This window comes from Anabrus simplex, chromosome 1 (assembly GCF_040414725.1).
Source record: "Anabrus simplex isolate iqAnaSimp1 chromosome 1, ASM4041472v1, whole genome shotgun sequence".
In the NCBI taxonomy this organism is placed as follows: domain Eukaryota; kingdom Metazoa; phylum Arthropoda; class Insecta; order Orthoptera; family Tettigoniidae; genus Anabrus; species Anabrus simplex.
In genome coordinates this window covers 673,642,929-673,663,856 of record NC_090265.1, presented here as the reverse complement: position 1 = coordinate 673,663,856, position 20,928 = coordinate 673,642,929, and the positions used below count along the sequence as shown (strand labels likewise).

Here is a 20,928-nt window from a genome sequence, read left to right as displayed (position 1 = left end):
AGCAAAACAAAAATACGTCGAAAATGACACAGTTAAAAAACTCCAAAATTTCCAGGTAGTGACATCTTCTGAGAAAGTAGAAAATTAATACCGTAGATAAAGTTCAGACTTCCTCCAGCAGAGGAGTTTCAACCGGCGCACATTTTAAATTAGCGGCGTGTTGGTGTACCGCCCGGTACAATTATTATTATTAAAAATAGTATGTTTACAACGATTACCCTTGGCACTTAATATGTAATGATCTGTAGAAACTGGTTAAGAATCCCACCGTCGACTTACCTGAAGATGGTTTTGCGTGACATCCCATTTACACACAAGGAAAATAATTAAAAACCCTGCCAGCCATAATCTTCCCAATCCTACCCATTTTCCATCATTGTGTCGCCGAAAACCTTCGATGTGTTGCTGTGACGTTAAACCACCAGCAATAAATAAATAAATAAATAAATAAATAAATAAATAAATAAATAAATAAATAAATAAATAAATAAATAAATAAATAAATAAATAAATAAATAAATAAATAAATAAATAAATAAAATAAAAAATATCTGGAAATAATAGCTTATTGTATATTACTTACGTGATATACAGGTTATACAGTTGGCTACTCTTCTCTATTAAAAATCAACCTAAACAAAATAAGTATTTGAAGGTACACAATGTGAGTGTGTAGTGTACTCCAAAATAATAAGACACACAACTTGCGCCAATATGAATTTTACTATAAAATGGAACACTCGATATTCATTTAATTAATATTCCATTCTATACAATTTGATTCAATTACTGGTTCATCATGCAGTTTGACTTTTTAAATCTGTAAATAGAAATTGCAGTTAGCTTCATCTTGCAGAATAGCACTCTACGTCTTTGATTGTATAAACTTACTCTTGCATGAATGTGTAGACCTAGTTCATTACATGTTTTAATCAAGTTTACTGTGTCTTTGTTGAGGTCGTTTCTCAACTACTTTGTAAGTTATAAAACTTTCAGGACATATTCCTTACGCGTGGGAGAAGAAAATGAGCACCAACGTGCAAAAGAAAAAAAAACATATCATAACCTTTGTTTATAAAACACATTTTCTTCTCGTGCATGTGAGGAATGTGGCCTGGAAGTTTGACCGTACTGTACTTGATTATTACAGCTGGATATGCACATGGTAGGTGGCTAACGAAGGGAAAATGCAGTGAAATACTCGAAACGGGGACACCAAGTCTATGCCCCCCACCACCCTCCCTCCAAACCAGGGAATTAAGTAAATGAAGACCACGCTTTCAGGGTTGTTGATGTTCATTCAACACATCACCATGACCCACAGTTCAACTCCTATAGCAGAAAAGACTTTTTCGAGTTTGAGAAGGCTGAAGAGCTACCAGAGGTCAAACATAACTTCTAAGGGCCTAAACCATCTAATACCGGGCGCGCAGCTGTGAGCTCGCATCCGGGAGGTAGTCGGTTCGAGTCACATTGTCGGCAGCCCTGAAGATGGTTTTCCGTAGTTTCCCATTTTCACACCAGGCAAATGCTGGGGCTGTACCTTAATTATGGCCACGGCCGCTTCCTTCCTATTCCTAGGTCTTCACAGTCGCACCGTCACCATAGGACCTATCTGTGTCGCTGCGACGCAAAGCAAAAAAAAAAAAAAAATCTAGCAATCCTGAATGTTCCTTATGAGAAATTCTAGTTAATGGACAACAATTCTCCAGCTAATCACTTTTTTCCAGGACAGTGATACACTAGTCAACTTTTTCTATGAAATGAAACCTGGATATTATTTCACCAAAACGAGTGTAATCCTCATTATACCTGCAGTTGTTCAATGTCTAATTGTTAGAGAGCAGACATACTCATTTTCTGTATATTTACTTTGCAGGATGATGACGTTGACCCTCTGCTAGACACTACGTACGTTCAAATTGGCGGCCCTCGCTCCTAGGCTTATCAAAAACCATTTAGATTATGGGACTCCGCACATAAAATTCTTCAAACAAGTCTGTATTTAAAGAAGTCGAAATCTTGATATTACTCCTGCATCAGAGAAATATTAAAATGAAAAGCCTGTCATAAAGAAATACATTTTCCTAACATTTACTTTCATCAAGGAAAATAAAATAATTTTCAAAGAAGCTAACTTTTATTATTATTATTATTATTATTATTATTATTATTATTATTATTATTATTATTATTATTATTATTATTATTATTATTATTATTATTATTATTTCGTATTGGATTTACGTCGCAATGACACATATAGGTATTATGGCGACGAATTATTATTATTATTATTATTATTATTATTATTATTATTATTATTATTATTATTATTATTATTGTTTTTTAGTAGAGGCAACTGTTTATTCCTTATATACATAGTATACATAGAAGTTTCAACGTTTTAAAGGCCCTCAGTGTAGCCACCAGCATTTCGTGCAACATGTTCCCAGCAACACAAAAGGCTTGGGATAGCGTTGGCACTTCCCCGTCTGTTGATGGGGCGAAGAGTGCGATCGAATGCCAGCAGAAAGTTTTCAACTGTTCAGGAGTCAATCAGTCAACACTGATCTGCATTTAGGGCAGTCGACCAGGTGGCATATTCCCAATCTGTTGTTTTCCTAGGCTTTTCTTAAATAATTGTAAATAATATGAAAATTTATTGAACAACTCCATTAGTGAATGAATCCAAACCCTAACTCCTCTTCCTATAAATGAATATTTGCCCCAATTTGTCCTCTTGAACTCCAACTTTATCTTCATACTGTGATCTCTCCTACGTTTAAAAACACCATTCAAATTAGAGGTGGGGACGGAGCGAGTAATACCGATGAGTAATCCGGTTGTAGCGGTAGAGCGCACCACCGATCCCTTCCGCTTACAACTGCGAGTACTCGCGGAGGAGCTGAGCACAGTGTAGCGCACAACACACGTACGAAAGTACCTGTATTCAATCTGTGTGTTTCGAATGTACGTATATATTTCCTACGCTTGTTATGTTTTGTAGATAGTGTAAAGTCTGTTATATTATATTTGTGGTGTTAGTGTGATATTTAAACATATTCGTAGATAGTAGTTATATTTTTAGAACATTTAAAGGAATTTAAAGAAATTTTTACAGAACGTTGTTCCACAAATGCCACAAAAACCGTCGGATGCCTGGCAGTTTTTTGACACCACTGATAATAGGAAACACGCAAAATGCAAATTTTGTGGCCGCACATACGCGACGGGTGGTGGCACATCAAATATAATATAATATAATATAATATAATATAATATAATATAATATAATATAATATAATATAATATAATATAATATAATAACTGTATTTATAGAAACAATCTACTGATAGATGTTTGGCATTGGGACGTGTAGTAGTATGTTGTCAGATATGTTTTGTAATCACATTTGCAAAGAAGGACATTCCAGTCAACGTTCATTTACGTAATTACTTTTGTCATCCTGTAGATGAAATTATGTCAGTCTTTTTCATTATATTCTGATAAGATTCTTTATATTCAGGTTATTCTTCTCATTAACAGTGTACCGTATCACATGAACTTACGAAATAATTGTTAATACATTACTTTTCTGTTAACTTCCAATCCCCTTCTATACAAACCCTTTCGGTAGGTATGTGCCATACTTTGTTCCACTATTCTAATGATTTAACTATACGAGTTACTAACATTTATTCCACATCCTACCTCGTACTCCCTAGCAGTTACGTATATAACCATTATAGTGATTATATATGCAGTTATTTACAGTTGTTACGTTGTGAGAGAAGGGTATTAATAGGGGGATGCAATACCTTCGCAGTGCCATACCTATAACGTGTTTAAACGTCCCGCGTCAGGACATTCACTCGGTACAACCGGGTGATGACGTCACAACAACCGCTCCGCTCCGTCCCCAGCACTAATTCAAATTGATTTGTCCAATAATGTCATTCCACACCATCTGTCCACTGACAGCTCGGAACATAAACATTTGTAGACCAGCTCGTCTCCTTTCTCGGAAGTCTTCCCAGCCAAAACTTTGCAACATTTTCGTAACACTACTCTTTTGTCGGAAATCAGCCAGAACAAATCAAGCTGCTTTTCTTTGGGGTACTTGAATCAAGTAATCCTGTTGAGGGTGCCATACACTGGAACCATGCTCCAGTTGGGGTCTTACCAGAGACCATTAATAATTATACCCGTTGCTAGGCACTGGAAACCTCGTAATTCCACTCAAGAGAACACCACATTTCTCCGCCTGTCTTGTGAACGCTTGCTGCGTTGCCTGAGACGGGAAGAGGAGACTCCAATGTTCGAATAAATGGGCTATCATTGAGCCACTCCTGACAACTCGGTTTTGGACTTCTTCCGTAAACTTTACTCCGAAGGAGCAGCCAAAACCCCTAACCACTCCAAACAGGCAGTTAAGTAAATGAATATCATCCTTCCAGAGTTACTGACGTTCATTAAACACAAATGAACAATTTCTATATCAAGTTCTACAGCAGACAGGCCATTTTCGAATTTGAGACGATTGTAGAATTATCAGAGGTAAACACTTGTGAACATTTAAACCATCTAGCAATCGCGAATGTTCATCATGAGAAGTCCCACTTTTTGGGCATGGATTGTCCAGCTAATCACTTCATTTCTAGGGCAGAGACACCTATACTTAAGGCAACATTTGTTGTGAAAGTGTCAAACTGAATAGTTTTACTGCGTGAAATAAGCCTGCAGTTGTGCAATGTGCAATACTAATACATAGGCCTCGTCTGAAGTTTGATTGAATAATGCACGCCTCTAGTATCCACGTACGTGTACCTACAGTAGCCGTCAGGTTCTGTACTTAAACCACTCATTCGTGTACCTACCAGTACTGATGGGTAACGCTCTCACTCGAGACTGACGTCGCAGATCTCGAGACACTCACGAGAATCCCGAGACCGATCCCCCTGTAGCGCAAGCTGTGCGACGTACCAGTAACTACGACTGTAAACTTGATAGTATATCATTGGTAGTTATTGCGTGAAATAACGTTCTCTTATGAAAACGTGTGAGCCAATACATATTGTCAAAAACCTGGAAAAGTACTGCATGTTCAACTATGAACCATTAACTAAAGTGGAAACAGAATGTCAGCATCTAAAACTGTTCACGACTTATTTGGGGTGGACATCTTAGGTGAATAACAATGCATAATTTGTGAATAACTGTAGACAGGATGTACGCCTACTTGGATACTAGAGGCGTGCATTATTCGAACCTGAGACGGGGAAAGTGTGCTTTCCTACATATGCAACCCCCATTACACATGAGTGGAACGTGTAACAGGGGTGATGTGCAACGCTCTCGAGACCGATTCTCGTGTCCTGCGAGCTGTGAGACGTCCCAGTAACTACGAGTGTAAGCTTGATAGTTATCATCAGCAGTTCTCGCATGGAAACGTGTGTGACGATAAATTTTGTCAAAATCCTATGAAAGCACTGCATGTTGAACTATGAGCTCCTTACCATTAACGTAAGTGAATACAGAATGCCAGTATCTTAAACTGTTCACGAGTTATCTCAGGTGGACTTCTTAGCTGAATAACCCGTATACTTTGTTAATAATTGTTATTAAGATGTAATCCTACCTGGATGCCTCACAATCGTTGTCGGCAGAGCAGTTTCTTGTGATTCAGACCGGGCCTGAGGTGTTTGTGACGATTCCTCTTCATTGATATTATGCGTTTGTAAGTGCCGGATCATCCCAGAAGTATTTCTGCCGATGTATTTTACTTCTTTTGAATAAGCTACACAGGGCTGTGCTATGTGACATCTCTTAAAAAAAACTGAAATCCACGACTTACGTTGCGTTTCGGACATAGTCTTCAAGTTGTTGCGTACAATTCGACACAGTTCACATTGTACCGTCATATATCTAAGTACCTACCTAATTATGACGCGAATACTCTATAGCAATGTAGGCCGCTATTAGCCGTGCGCGACTAGTGGCGCAACTAGTTGCCAGTGGATTTAAGTACCGGGCGATCAGTGGCGCAACTTGTGAATACTTGCGCGGTTCATAGCGGGGAATAGTCAGTTGAGAGAATGGCGTCCTACGAAGAACTTCTTGCTCTTCTATTAAAATGGAAAAACCGAAGGGTTAGGAAAGTGCGGAAACATCCTATATTCGTTTTTCGGCTGACAAGAGGATTATATTATACATTGACTATCTAAATGAGGATGACAGTAAACTTTTCAATTACCTGCGCGTGTCAAAGTCGTCATTTTGCGATCTGTTTGGCCACATGAAAGAAGAAATAACGGGAAATGACATAGGACTAAACAAATGTTTTCCAGTTGAGCTGTAATTCACTAATAGAGCTATGTAATGGATCAGTGGTACTTGTAAATGTAAACGATTACAGAATTTATATGGGTATTACATACTGTATTTCCATGTAAGAGTAGTAGGCCCTAAACGTTTTGTAATACACACCGGGCGAGTTGGCTGTGCCGTTAGGAGCGCGCAGCTGTGAACTTGCATCCGGGAGATAGTGGGTTCGAATCCAACTGTAGGCAGCCCTGAAGATGGTTTTCCGTGGTTTCCCATTTTCACACCAGGCAAATTCTGGGGCTGTACCTTAAAAGGCCACGGCCGCTTCCTTCCAACTCTTGACCATTTCCTATCCCCTCGTCCCCATAAGACCTATCTGTGTCGGTGCAACGTAAAGCCACTAGCAAAGAAAAAAAAATATAATACTCACCTAAAGTTCTTTAAAATGCTGTTCCAAGAATTCAGCGTTTTTATTTTGTCACTGTAGGCCTAAGCTTCAGTTCTGGAATCCCAAGTGACCGGTTTTCATTCTAAGTCAAAAACGGTCTTCATTATTTATTTGACTTTCAAATTATTTTGCCATCTCCTTCATTTGCTGTTGTAGTTTATTTGATGTCTCTATGTTCAATAAATAAACTATCACAATAAGTAAAATATTCACTCTGCCACAGCACGAAACCAAACAACGTAATTAAGAAAGATAATGGTTAGGTGGATCGTTGACTCAATTGCGTTCCATTTTCCGCATTACGTCAAGCTGGTGTGAGAACACGAACTTCAGTGACGTTTGCGTATGCGCGGGGAGGTGCATCGGGCGACTAGTTGCGCCATTAGTCGCCCACGGCTAATAGGCTCCATTTGATCCAATGGTCCGTGACTCGCTATTTATAAAATAATGAAAAAAGCCATTGTTCCGATTAATTTGTACGACACTTATTCCACTAATTTTGACACCTTTTGGTACTTGCTGGCATGTATACGTTGACATGCAAGTCAATATAACAGACCCCAAAAACACATGCACCCAAGTTTCATGCCAATTTTCATCTCTACAAGGTCCTAGAAGGAAATTAGAAAGAACCTCACACTGTTTGCATTTCCAACTGCTTGTTTATTAAGGCCATCTGATGCAATAACATCAATTCTCTATTACGAAGTGGACCACCAGAAGGCAAGTAGACTTCTACCTTATAACCAGTACATTAAGGGAAATCTCACAAGGTTAAGGCGCATTTAAAGGATTTTTCTGTAATATGAATAGTAAAAAACTAAATTTTAATCTTTATATTAATGACTATACACAATGAAACATTCAACTACACATCAGTTTTCTTGGAATAATGGAAAGTATACTACAGAAATTTACAATTACAAGTCCTTGCATTAGAAGACACTTTGAACAAGTTCAGCATTTACACAACTGTCTTGGAAAGACAGATTACTTTGCAGTTTGTGCCTTTTCTACCTTGGCACTTTCTTTTGGAACTTGGGTGACAGCAGGGGCTCCTACCCGAGTGATCGGGACAACACGTTCACCTTCAGGTTGAGGCAAAGCCTAAACAAAAAATAAGTAATTAGTTTGTGATGAGAAACGATTAAAATATACATACATACATTTTCATTATAGACTGTTATGCCTTTCAGCGTTCAGTCTGCAAGCCTCTGAATTTACTGTACGTCGCCACAATCCTCGATCTGCAACTAGTGATGTGGCCTCATTTAGTTCTATACCTCTTATCTTTAAATCGTTAGAAACCGAGTCTAACCATCGTCGTCTTGGTCTACCTCTACTTCTCTTACCCTCCATAGCAGAGTCCTTTATTCTCCTAGGTAACCTATCCTCCATTCGTCTCACATGGCCCCACCACCGAAGCCGGTTTATGCGTACAGCTTCATCCATCAAGTTCATTCCTAATTTATCCTTTATCTCCTCATTCCGAGTACCCTCCTGCCATTGTTCCCACCTGTTTGTACCAGCAATCATTCTTGCTACTTTCATGTCTGTTACTTCTACCTTATGAATAAGATATCCTGAGTCCACCCAGCTTTCGCTCCCGTAAAGCAAAGTTGATCTGAAAACAGACCGATGTAAAGAGTTTCGTCTGGGAGCTGACTTCCTTCTTACAGAATACTGTTGATCGCAACTGCGAGCTCACTGCATTAGCTTTACTACACCTTGATTCAATCTCACTTAGTATATTACCATCCTGGGAGAACACACAACCTAAATACTTGAAATTATCGACCTGTTCTAGCTTTGTATCACCAATCTGACATTCAATTCTGTTGAATTTCTTACCTACTGACGTCAATTTGGTCTTCGAGAGGCTAATTTTCATACCATACTCATTGCACCTATTTTCAAGTTCCAAGACATTAGACTGCAGGCTTTCGGCACAATCTGCCATTAAGACCAAGTCGTCAGCATAGGCCAGACTGCTTACTACATTTCCACCTAACTGAATCCCTCCCTGCCATTTTATACCTCTCAGCAGATGATCCATGTAAACTACGAACAGCAAAGGTGAAAGATTACAGCCTTGTCTAACCCCTGTAAGTACCCTGAACCAAGAACTCATTACTGAATTAAAATGTGCATACCTTGCGAGGTGCTTCAATAGTGAGGATCCCATCTGAAGTGAGTTTGGATGTAACTGTACTAGGGTCAACATCCTCGGGCAACGTGTACCGTCTCTGGAATTCGCGAGAGATGAATCCGTGCTCGTCTGGTCTCTCTTCGTGCTTTCCTTCAACCAGGACAGAATTTCCTACAGTCTTGACAACAATTTCCTCGGGTTTGAATTGCTGCACATCAATGTTTGCCTGAAAGAAAGAAATAGGCTAAGAAATTTGTCGAAATTTAACCAGATTATACGTGTTTAAATGATTAATACCACCTTACCCGGAATCCTTCCTTATCGTACTGAATGTTTGACACGCCACTGTCACGAAGAGCCATTCGACGCCACGGTCTCAAGTACATGGGGTTAAGTTGTGGAAACAGCACATCTTCGTCGAAGAGGCCCAGTCCAAAGTTTTGATCGAAGAGAGATCTTGGGCGGAAAACGTCCCAGCCGCCAAAGAAGTCATTCATGATGTATGGAGCAAGAGACATCTGGAACAGTTAAGAACTTTCCAATAACAATTTAGACTGATTGTGGTTATCGTTGGCCTGATGCAGCACTTGCTGTTAGAGGAAAGTGAAAGTAATCGAAATAGAATTTGAACGTATTAGGTCGCATATTACGTACATAGTACGTGTTGAGGAAATTTAAGTAATGAAAAAGTCAACCGGACACCAGTGGGATCCGCACCCATAGTTCAATTGATAAGTAACCAATGCGAATTTGGGAGGTTGTGGGTTCTTCAACACGCACTACGTATGTAATACACGATCTAGTAGGTTGAAAGTCTATTTCGATTACAATGCTGTCGTAAACATTGAATATTTATTGAAAATGAAAGATTCAAAATCTCTGACCTGGCTAGGAATTGACCCCAGGGCCTTTCGAATGAAGACCATTCAGCCAAGGAGACAGATTAGAATGGATTGAAGTGGACGTTCCTTCAGACCTGTATACATTTCAGTTACCAATACGCGAGTTTGAAACAAATGCGCAGAAGTCGGTTATGTCAAAACAACTCCCAAGTACCAATTAGAAAAGAAAGGTTGATTTAAATTTTGTGCCGATTGTTTTATTTATGAGCTGGGAACTTTACAGCTTATTTGTATTGGGAACAGTAGGCTACTTATTACATGCTATCATATGAATTGAGAAATGTTATGAAATAAAAATGCAGCTTAACATTTATGTGCCGAAGGCACGTTGAAAGAGCAAACTTGAGTAGCCAGGTCTAAACACAAGATCCTACAGGATGCCTGCACTAGAGCTGTCTGGCCTATTTGGGCAAGGGGAGCACTGTAATGGGTAACGATATATTGTTTGTTAGAGGAGCGGGAAGGAAGTGAACACACCTAGTCGATTGTGAGAAAAGGAAATTGGCATCCCAGACCCGTAATGAAAGTGATTACGCCCCCCCCCCTCAAATAAAATGTAAACCGTATGAGCAAGTACTACAGCAATTAGTCTAAAACAAGTATGGCCCCGCGGTGTAGGGGGCAACGCGTCCGCCTGTCACCTGGCGGCCCCGGTTTCGATTCCCGGCTCGGTCAGGAGTTTTCAATGTAATGATTAATATCCCTGGTATTTGTATCTTTCCTTCCTCACACACAACATTCCAAATAACCGGCATTCCAATTTCACGCAGGTTCATACAATATGGTGCCAATAGGGGCAAAAGATCCAAACTAGTCCAAGCCCCGACCAAAAAGCATAAAGTCTAGTAACAATGCAATATTGTCAAATTGTATAAACATTGAGATTATCTCAAGACTTCAAAATAACGTTTAGGTTTTACTTGACCTCCTCCGCGGTTTAACAACTGAACTGCTGAATTACGAACTATACACCTCTTAGTTGTTCGTACTTAAAATTCGTACATGCATTTTTTAGTTACTGCACAACTACACCCTGTAACCGATACGTAAGTCTCACCATAATTTATTCGATTACAAGACAAAAGTATACAAACATTAAATTAAAAACTGTTCAAATAAAGTTTGAAAAATACAAAACCACAAGTGATAAGCCTGTTATCACCTTCACGCAAATAACTGACCGACTTTTTGTCGAATAATTTGTGATAAAAATTGAAATGTTCAGCAAAATTCGTACATAATACTATCTCAAATGCACTATATATCAAATAAGCATTTTTCCGATAATTTGGTATAGATTTTCATTGTTTGGATTATTTTTAAATAATTTGGCGCAGGTAATTTGTGACGACACTGTTGCGGTGTTGCGAGAGGCGGCAAGAGCATGTTATGTTTCAGCTGTATACTATTATAACAAATGCTACTAGATAGAACCAAGTGGCAATTATTGCTCTACGCCGAACTGTAAAACAACCTATATCGACTTATTCTACACAACCGCCCTGGCCAGTCCCATTATGCCAGATACAAGAAATCCGCAGTCTGTTTCCGCGGGTCACGAATAGAACGAAGTCCCCCACCTAGCGGCGAGGATAGGAATTGTGCCGGTTGGCGAAGCCTGTCGCACTTCTCTGGGGCAATAATTAATAAAAGACAGATGATATGATATATTTGAGAGTGCTGCTGGAATGAAATATGACAAGAAAAACCGGAGTACCCGGAGATAAACCTATCAAGCCTCCGCTGTGTCCAGCACAAATCTCACATGGAATGACCGGGATTTGAACCTCTGATCCCAGCGGTGAAAAGCCGGTGCACTGCCGCCTGAGCCACGGAGGCTGTGACATTAGGCTAGATATAAAGTATATTACACGCACCTTTCAGTGATACAAGGCCACCCTATAATTTTTTTTTGTACTAGTACTGTTCACACAGTAAATCAAAACTATAGAAATCATGCTAGGAACAAGATTCGCATCGAGAAATGTTAAAGTCTATAATGTGTGTTTGGCACAGATGGCTTAAAATAATGAAGGTTTAGAAACTGCATATCGATCATATTATCGATTCAATTCAGATTTCATTTGCATTTAGTTGGCAGTATTACCGGAACCGGGAGAGCTTGATCTGAAAATTTAGAAGAGTCTTGACTTAACAAGGCCTTTGGTTGAATAGGGTTCAGGTTTTGATTATTCCTTGACAGGTTCAGACTTTAGCCACGCCTGGTTATTTTCCTTTCCTTTTACAATTTGCCCTCCTGTACGTCACACCGACACAGACAGGCCTTATGGCGACGATGGATAGGAAATTAAATGGTGTATTGCTTTTAGTGCCGGAAGTGTACGAGGACTTTTCCGGTCGCCAGGTGCAGTTCTTTTCACCTGACTCCCGTAGGTGACCTGCGCGTCGTGATGATTTAATGAAAACACATACACCCAGCCCCGCGCTAGTGAAATTAACCAATCAAGGTTAAAATTGCCGACCCTGCCAGGAATCGAACCAAGGATTCCTGCGACCAAAGGTCAGGACACTAACCATTTAGCCATGGAGCCGGACGGTGGGAGAGGACTGGAAAAGGAAGCAGTCGTGTCCTTAATTAAGGTAGTATATATTTGCATGTGTGGAAATGGAAAACCACGGAAAACTCATGTTCAGGGCTGCGTACAATGGGATTGAAATATACAATCTTCCGAATTCATCATCACAGCATTTGCATTAATTTTAAGAGCCAGGCGCACACAGATTTCAGTTTTTTGCGAGGCAAACGCAAAAGGCGCTATTGGATTGATCCCATCACAAGCAAAAAGTACTAAAATGAATGTTGTCGAAGTTTTAAGGAGACTTGTGCGATTCTAACTGAATTTTTTCATGCATTATCTAATGGATTAAATAAGTTCTGATTAATGCAAGTGATACGACCAAAAGGTGCATACAAAAAGAAAATGAAAGCGACTGTACGACCCTCGATGGACGTACGAATATCGAGAACTACATCCAAATGATGGCCTGTGTGCGCAGCCTACGAGACTCATTGCCTGTCTAAGACAGTCGCCTTAATGTACAGCCCCAGCATATGCCTGGTGTGAAAACTGCAAAACCACTGAAAATAATCTTTATTGTAGCCGACGGTGGTATTCGAACGCACCATCTCCCGAACGTAAACGCATAGCTATTTGACGCTAACCGCACGACCAACAAACACATCTCTGTATATTGGGTCGGCGACAGGAACGGCATGCGACCGTAAAACGGAGTGCAGTCCGCGAGGGTGACGGGAATAGCACCGGCGACCCAGCAACGAGTGCTTTGTTAACACCGTTTTGATAGTTACTTTTTTTTTTTTTTTTTAAGGTCTTATGGCGACGATGGGCGAGGAAAGGTGGGGTGAGGAGGAATCGGTAATGGCATTAAGGTACAGCCCCAGCATTTGCCTGGTGAGAAAATGGGAATTCACGGAAAACCATCTTAAGGGCTGTCGACAGTGGGGCTCGAACCCGCTATCTCCTGGATGCAAACTCACAGAAGACCATAACCAGGACATCGTCATTCCTAAGTTAAAAATCCTCATCACTTTGACATTAAATTCTAGGACTGGTCACCAGTAGCGTAGCCTGATTCAAGGATGGCGGGGTTATAGTCTTCAAAATGATAGAACATAATGAAGGCGCTTGTGCGGGTGTGATGCGCGCATGCACGAGTGTCATAAGGACACTGATACAACTAAATTATATTGATATTCAAACTTCAGTACGTTACAACATAGAACAAACAATATGAGCAAAGTGAATAGCTCTACGGCGAATGGTGTGTTTAAATTACAGTCGAAAATCCAACTTTCTGGGCTTCTTAGAAAATAGATTCAAAAGACCAGTTTCTGTTCATTTTCGTACGGCAATAAGGGTATGACAGTTGTGTCGACTGACAGAATCTTAGTGCTAAGGTATTATCCGCGAAACGTTTAGTGATACTTCGTTTTACGGGGCGAGGAGGAAGGACGGGGTTACCCCAGTTCCGGTAATACCGCCAACTGAATGGAAATTATATCTGAATTGAATCGATCGATATGAATTTTCTAAACGTTTATTATCTTAAGCCAGGAACTGTATCACACATAACATTTCTCGATGCGAATCTTGTTCCTAGCACGAATCCTGACACATGTTTCACAATCGTCACTGCTATCTGCAGTACTATTAATTACAATCTCGTCTATAGCCATTTCCATGACACCGTCGTGCCTCCAGTATTCCTCTTCCACATTTCTGCAAGTTAGCTGCCGAGATGTCTCCCTTAATATTTTCCCTTATGTTCAGTCCTAAACCTATATTTTGGCCTTGTGTAAACAAGAACAGTTTGTAAAGTGTTGCAATTATAACGTCAAATTGTCTCACGGCGATGCATAAACGATTCATAGTTTGTGTCAAAGTTTGCCAATACGAAATCTCGAAGGTAACCGAGGTCTACCGATTCAGCACTAGGGAACCGAAGTATCACCAAAATTTCGCGGATAATATTCCAAGTAGCCTCTCTATAGAATTATATTGGTATATATAACCTCGCACAGAGAAGCTCTCCGACGTCTTGTTTCAGTACGGGGATACTGAGTAAATACAGCCGGTGGAGGAATGAAATGTATGGCTTTTAGTGCCGGGATATCCCAGGACGGTTTCTATTTGACTCCCGTAGGCGACCTGCGCGTCGTGATGAGGATGAAATGATGATGAAGATAACACATACACCCAGACCCCGTGCCGTTGGAATTAACCAATTAAGGTTAAAATCCCCGACCCGGCCGGTAATCGACCCCGGGACCCTCTGAACCGAAGGCCAGTACGCTGACCGTTCAGCCAACGAGTCGGACGGTGGAGGAATGCGAAGATGTCAACACTTCACTCCATGTATAGTAGACTAATTCTGCGCATTTAATTATTTATATTTTTAGTCACGAAAAAGTATGAAAATTAATATAGTGCAAAATGAGGACCTTTTGGGTTACGGTACACAAGCCGGCTATCTCCAGTTCACTCGTAGGCGCCGTCATATGCTGTTAAATATGTCCATTAGGGTACAAGAAAGGAGTAGAGGTGCGAAAATACTAGGTTTTTGTATTATTTCCTGCCACATAGAACACTGAAGAGGACACTATATAGGACTAGTAGCGGAACAGTTTTCTCAGAAGAAAAAGTTGAATTACACATCATTTGGAATATTTCCATCACATTTCCTAAGCAGCGTATGATTATGGCTCAAAAACGAGCTCGTTTGTTACGTTTCTATATACGTGTGCGCCAACGGCCAGTAGATGTCTAATACACCGGTGCACGTCCAACTCAGGTATAATGCGTACGAGCATACCATTTCAGTTTTTTTAAACCGTCATTCTAAAACTATCCCTGTTCTATTAACCGTTTCGTGTCGTCAGTTATGAGTTATAGAGAAAGGAAAGGGGCAATCTTAGTCCGCTTTCTTATCAGCCCATATTTTTCGCTACTGGAATAAAATAGGGTACAGGGGGGTTTTCTCACCCTTCAGCAAACCAATTGTTCTTAAGGAGAATCTAACGGTATCCGTATTGCAACAAGAGCAGTAAACAGCTAATCGTTACAGTTACAAATCTGGGGTTTAGATTTAATTGCTTTCGTTGTTTTTAACTAATTTGAAAAGCATAAGACACTTGTTTTGTGCTACCGAGGCAAGCGAGTTCATACATATTTAGTACGAGCAGGGGGTACACATGGTTCGCAGGTCAAGGAAAATGAAATGAACGAAATATTTTTACCGGTGCGCAATGAAAATAAGCACGACGATTTTTATAAGGTATCTCCTAAACCTGTGAACAGTGAATCAAAAGAATGAATATTTTGCAAGCACCGATGGATTTACTGCATTTCTGACCATGATGGCCCGATTATTGGACATTACCTCAGAAAAATGATTTCTTTCAGATAATCGAGCAGCTTTAGAAGAAAAATTAAAATGCCGGGTTGTAGAGTGTGCCAAGATTTTACAAGTTTAGGACCAGAAATACGGATGGGAGTAAAAATTTCTTCGGAGTGTATCAGCAGTAAAATGCGTAAATCTCGAGATACGTACACAGTGTGAAATTGAGTTCATGAAGTCTGGGAGAGTACCACCACCTTTAAAGAGTAGTGATTATATCAAAATTATTCTAAGAAAAGTTCGAGAAATATCGGCCCATTTAAATACGACGTAGGTACACGAAGGATCCTTTACGACGAAAGGTTCAAATTGAAAGAAACGAAAATCACAAACTGATCCAGTAGGTACAGCCGATATGTATTATAAAATCCGCAAAATTGCAATATGAGAAGCTTTAACAACTCACCTTGGTTCGATAGAAAAGTAGAACGAACGTACAGAGCAATCTCAAACAACAATATTATCTTACTACTGTCACACTTAAATACACACAATGATCTATTATCTGGAATATACTAGACAGAGATACAACGATTTTGGGTTCTTCTGGGAAAGAATCTCTCAGAACTTTCTACACCGCTTCCATCCGCGCAGCTGTTTGCAGCCATCGACGGTCAGTGACATCACACGTACTCAAAGCCGATTCGCTGAAATGCATTCGAGCCCCCACGTCAGCTATGAAATAGGGGACCGGGAAGCGAAGAATGGAGATTCTTAGCGGGAGGGAAGAAAGATTTGACAGAAACACAACTGAGAGAAATGTTAATACATAGCACGCCCCAATTTACGTTTTTGTAAAGTTTTATTTTGAACTTAGACTATGAGATCATACAGCTAGCCTGAAAATTGCATTAATATGGTGGGGTAAGTTATTTACGCCATTTGAATATTAATCTGAATTTATATTTCAGTTTATTCGGGAACAATTTTCGATTTTGGTGGGGAATTAAAATACAGTACCCCTCGTACGCATCCCTTTGTCATCAGTTGCGTGTAGGTGGAAAGACTGACAGTGAAAAGTACACAACAACCGTAAAAAGCATATTAAATAAAGATAACTTTGAGTGTTATTGTGTTCGTTTGCCCATTTTCCACATTACGGAACCATTTAACTCCTTTACACGGCAGAAACTCAAAACATGTGTCCTGAAAGAATCAGTCTTAACAATAAACTGTACTATTTCTACAAATCCTGGGTCGCAATTCAGTTTGGTAAAAAGTGGGTTTCGAATCGGAGCATCAGGACAAATGTACTGACCGAGCAAGCGGCCGCGGGGTTTGGATCGTGCAGTAATCAGCTTGCATTCGAGAAATAATGGGTTCGAACCCCACTGTCGACAGCCCTGAAGATGGTTTTCCGTGGCTGTAACTTGATTAACGCCACTGACGCCTCCTATCCCATCGTTACCATAAGACATCTCTGTGTCTGTGCGACGTAAATCAACTTGTAAAAAGAACCCCCTTCCAGGCAAATTACTAAAGTTCTTTTATACGATCCTCGATTGGGTACCTTAGGTTACGGATATAATTATAACGGGCGATCAGTGGCGTAACGTTGGGACAGGCCTTCTGGGGGCCCGCTGACTTCCAGAAATAAATAAATAAATAAATAAATAAATAAATAAATAAATAAATAAATAAATAAATAAAATAGAATGTTTCTCGAATGCCATTCTGCACGGGAGGGAGCTTACATTAGGATGTTGTTGTAAAATGTCGTTTTTACCATTTGTAAGTAGTAGAGATGTCGACTGGTTGCATCATGCTGCAGTAATAATAATAATAATAATAATAATAATAATAATAATAATAATAATAATAATAATAATAATAATACCTAATAAAATGAAATGGCATATGGCTTTTAGTGCCGGGAGTATCCGAAGACAAGTTCGGCTCGCCAGGTGCAGGTATTTTGATTTGACCCCAGTAGGCAACCTGCGCGTCGTGATGAGGATGAAGACGACACACACACCCAGCCCCTGCACCAGCGAAATTAATCAATGCTGGTAAAAATTCCCGACCCTGCCGGGAATCTAACCCGGGACCCCTGTGACCAAAGGCCAGCACGCTAACCATTTAGCCATGGAGCCGGACATAATAATAATAATATGTTAAACTTAGCACAGCCATCCTCGCAACACGAGTGGGACGGTCTCTCAAAATACACTCTGAAAAAGGGAATTACCTTGACAACTTTTGTAGTTGAATTAAGCTCCTAGGCTATTAGATCAATCATAGATCGTAGGGGTATCAGGTCTTATGGAAGGGGTTTATGTGTTTCCAAATCTTCGTGTTATTCTTTCTTCCGCTGAACGATCGTTTTCTAAACTGGAACTTACAAAAACTTACAAAATGTTATAGTTATTTGTCAGACTCCATAAACTGAGCCTACTTAGCATCGAATGTAAAAGGACTAAATTAATGAATACAATTGCATCCCAGAAATCACACCGCATGATGTAGTTCCATAATATTGGGTTTCCTGCTCCATGGATAAATGGTTAGCGTGCTGGCCTTTGGTCACAGGGGTCCCGGATTCGATTCCTGACAGGGTCGAGAATTTTAACCATCATTGGTTAATTTCTCAGGCACGGGGGCTGGGTGTACATGTCGTCTTCATCATTTCATCCTTATCACGACGCGCAGGTCGCCTACGGGGGTCAATTTGAAAGACATGCACTTGGCGAGCCGAACTTGTCCTCGGGCACTCCCGGCACTAAAAGCCATACGTCATTTCATTTCACTAGATTGAGTACAGTAAAGTTTTAACATTATTAGAACAAGAGATAGAAGTAGATGTTTTACTTCAATCCCTACAAAATATTTTATTTTACAATTAAAATCCATTAATTATTAATTATGACCTCGGTCTTAAGTCTTTATATATCATTAAAGGGAAATGCAGTTGACTGCATTCAGGATTTGCGCGTATCATCTGCTGTCAAACGCGTGTGTGTTGTTGAGACCAGTGATGGGCAGTCTGAGACGAGGTCTCGAGATTTCTCGAGACTAGCGCAGGCACTATTTCTCGCGAGAAATTTCGAGAGATCTCGAGAGCGTTGTCCCCGCATTGTGCGGCGAGCAGCGTGTCGTAGGCCTACAGGTAATCGGAGCTGAATGTTGTTTGTGCCGAGTATACGAATAGCCAACCACGAGCCTTCTCAATTTCGTACATACGTGTCAACAAGCGATTAGAGCTTTCATTTCTACCCAGGTTTTTTTGAGGCAGTATAACATAATTATAAAGGATACGAATCTTGGCATTGTATGCACTGCTAGGTACTTGAATGAGTGGTTGTACAGAACCACCGAGCTCGATAGCTGCAGTCGCTTAAGTGCGGCCAGTATCCAGTATTCAGGATTTAGTAGGTTCGAACCCCACTGTCGGCAGGCCTGAAAATGGTTTTCCGTGGTTTCCCATTTTCACACCAGGCAAATGCTGGGGCTGTACCTTAATTACGGCCACGGCCGCTTCCTTCCATCTCCTAGCCCTTCCCTGTCCCATCGTCGCCATAAGACCTATCTGTGTCGGTGCGACGTAAAGCAGCTAGCAAAAAAAAAGTACAGAACCTGACTGCTACTGTAGGTACACGTACCTGGATGCTAGAGGCGTGCATTATTCGAACTCGAGACGAGGCAAGATGCGCCTCGCTACGTATGCAACCACCATTACGCATGAGTGGAACGGGTAATATAAAATTCTTCAGTTTGCTCCAATTCTTTCGACAGGTAGGTGTACATCGTTATCAGACCTCACATTCAATAACATATGACCTCTGCTTGTGTTTACCGATATTTTGGTGACGAAGGAAATAATTCCTTACACTGTCATAGAGTATTTTTTGGTGCTATTTGCTTTACGTCGCACCGACAGAGATAGGTCTTATGGCGACGATGGGACAGGGAAGGCCTAGGAATGGGAAAGAAATGGCCGTGGCCTTAAGGTACAGGCTCAGCATTTGCCTGGTGTGAAAATGGGAAACCACGGTGAACCATATTCAGGGCAGCCAACAGTGCGGTTCGAACCCACTATCTCCCGGATGCGAACTCACAGCTGCGCGCTCCTAACCGCACGGCCAACTCGCCCGGTGTTATAGAGTATTCGCGTCATAATTAGGCACTTCGATATATGACGGTGCAATGTGAAATTGTGTCTAGTTATACGCGACAACTTGAAGACGATGTCCGAAACGCAACGTACGTCGTGGTTGTCTGTTATTTTGAAGAGATGTCACGTAGCACTGCCCGCTGTGTTGCTTATTCAAAAGAAGTAAAATACGGCGGCAGTAATACTTCTGGGATGATCCGACACTTAAAAACACATAATATAAATGAAGAGGAATAGTCACAGAACACCTCCGGACGGTCTGAATCACAAGAAGCTACCCTGCCGATAACGATTGTGAGGCATCCAGGTAGGTTTACATCCTAATAACAGTAATTACAAATTAAACGGATTATTCAGCTAAGAAGTCATCCTGACATAACTCGTAAACAGTTTAAGATACTGGCATTCTGTCTTCACTTTCGTTAATGGTATCAAGGAGCTCAACAGTGCTTTCCTAGGCTTTTGACAAAATTTATCGTCACACACGTTTCCATATGAGAACTGATGATGATAACTATCAAGGTTACACTCGAAGTTACTGGGACGTCGCACAGCTCGCAGCACACTAGAATCGGTCTCGAGAGCGTTGCCCATCAGCCCTGCTGAAAGAATTGGAGCAAATTCGGGTATTTTAGATTACACGTTCCACTCATGTGTAATGGGGGCTGCATACGTAGCAAGCACATCTTCCCCGTCTCAGGTATCCAAGTAGCTGTCATCCTATCTACAGTTATTCGCAAATTATGCAAGGTTATTCAGCTAAGATGTCCACCACAAATAAGTCGTGAACAGTTTAAGATAGTGACACTCTGTTTTCACTTTCGTTAATGGTATTAAGGGGCTCATAGTTGAACATGCAGTACTTTTCCAGGCTTTTGACAAAATGTATTGGCACACGTTTACATATGAGAACGCAATAACTGTCATTAATATACTATCAAGTTTACAGTCGTAGTTACTGGTACGTCGCACAGCTTGTACTACAGGAGGATCGGTCTCGAGAGTCTCGAGATCTGCGACGTCAGTCTCGAGCGAGAGCGTTGCCCATCAC

General features: G+C 40.6%; 1 protein-coding gene across 1 annotated transcript; it reads right to left on the bottom strand.

Moving 5' to 3' along the window:
• Window positions 1-7,458: 7,458 nt before the first annotated feature.
• LOC137500416 (alpha-crystallin B chain-like) lies at window positions 7,459-16,285 on the bottom strand. Its single transcript, XM_068227245.1, has 4 exons — window positions 16,173-16,285; window positions 9,230-9,442; window positions 8,929-9,150; window positions 7,459-7,882 (listed from the first exon to the last, which is right to left on the bottom strand). Exons 2-4 carry the CDS (start codon window positions 9,440-9,442, stop codon window positions 7,766-7,768), a joined length of 552 nt encoding a protein of 183 aa, XP_068083346.1. The 5' UTR covers window positions 16,173-16,285; the 3' UTR covers window positions 7,459-7,765.
• Window positions 16,286-20,928: the final 4,643 nt, after the last annotated feature.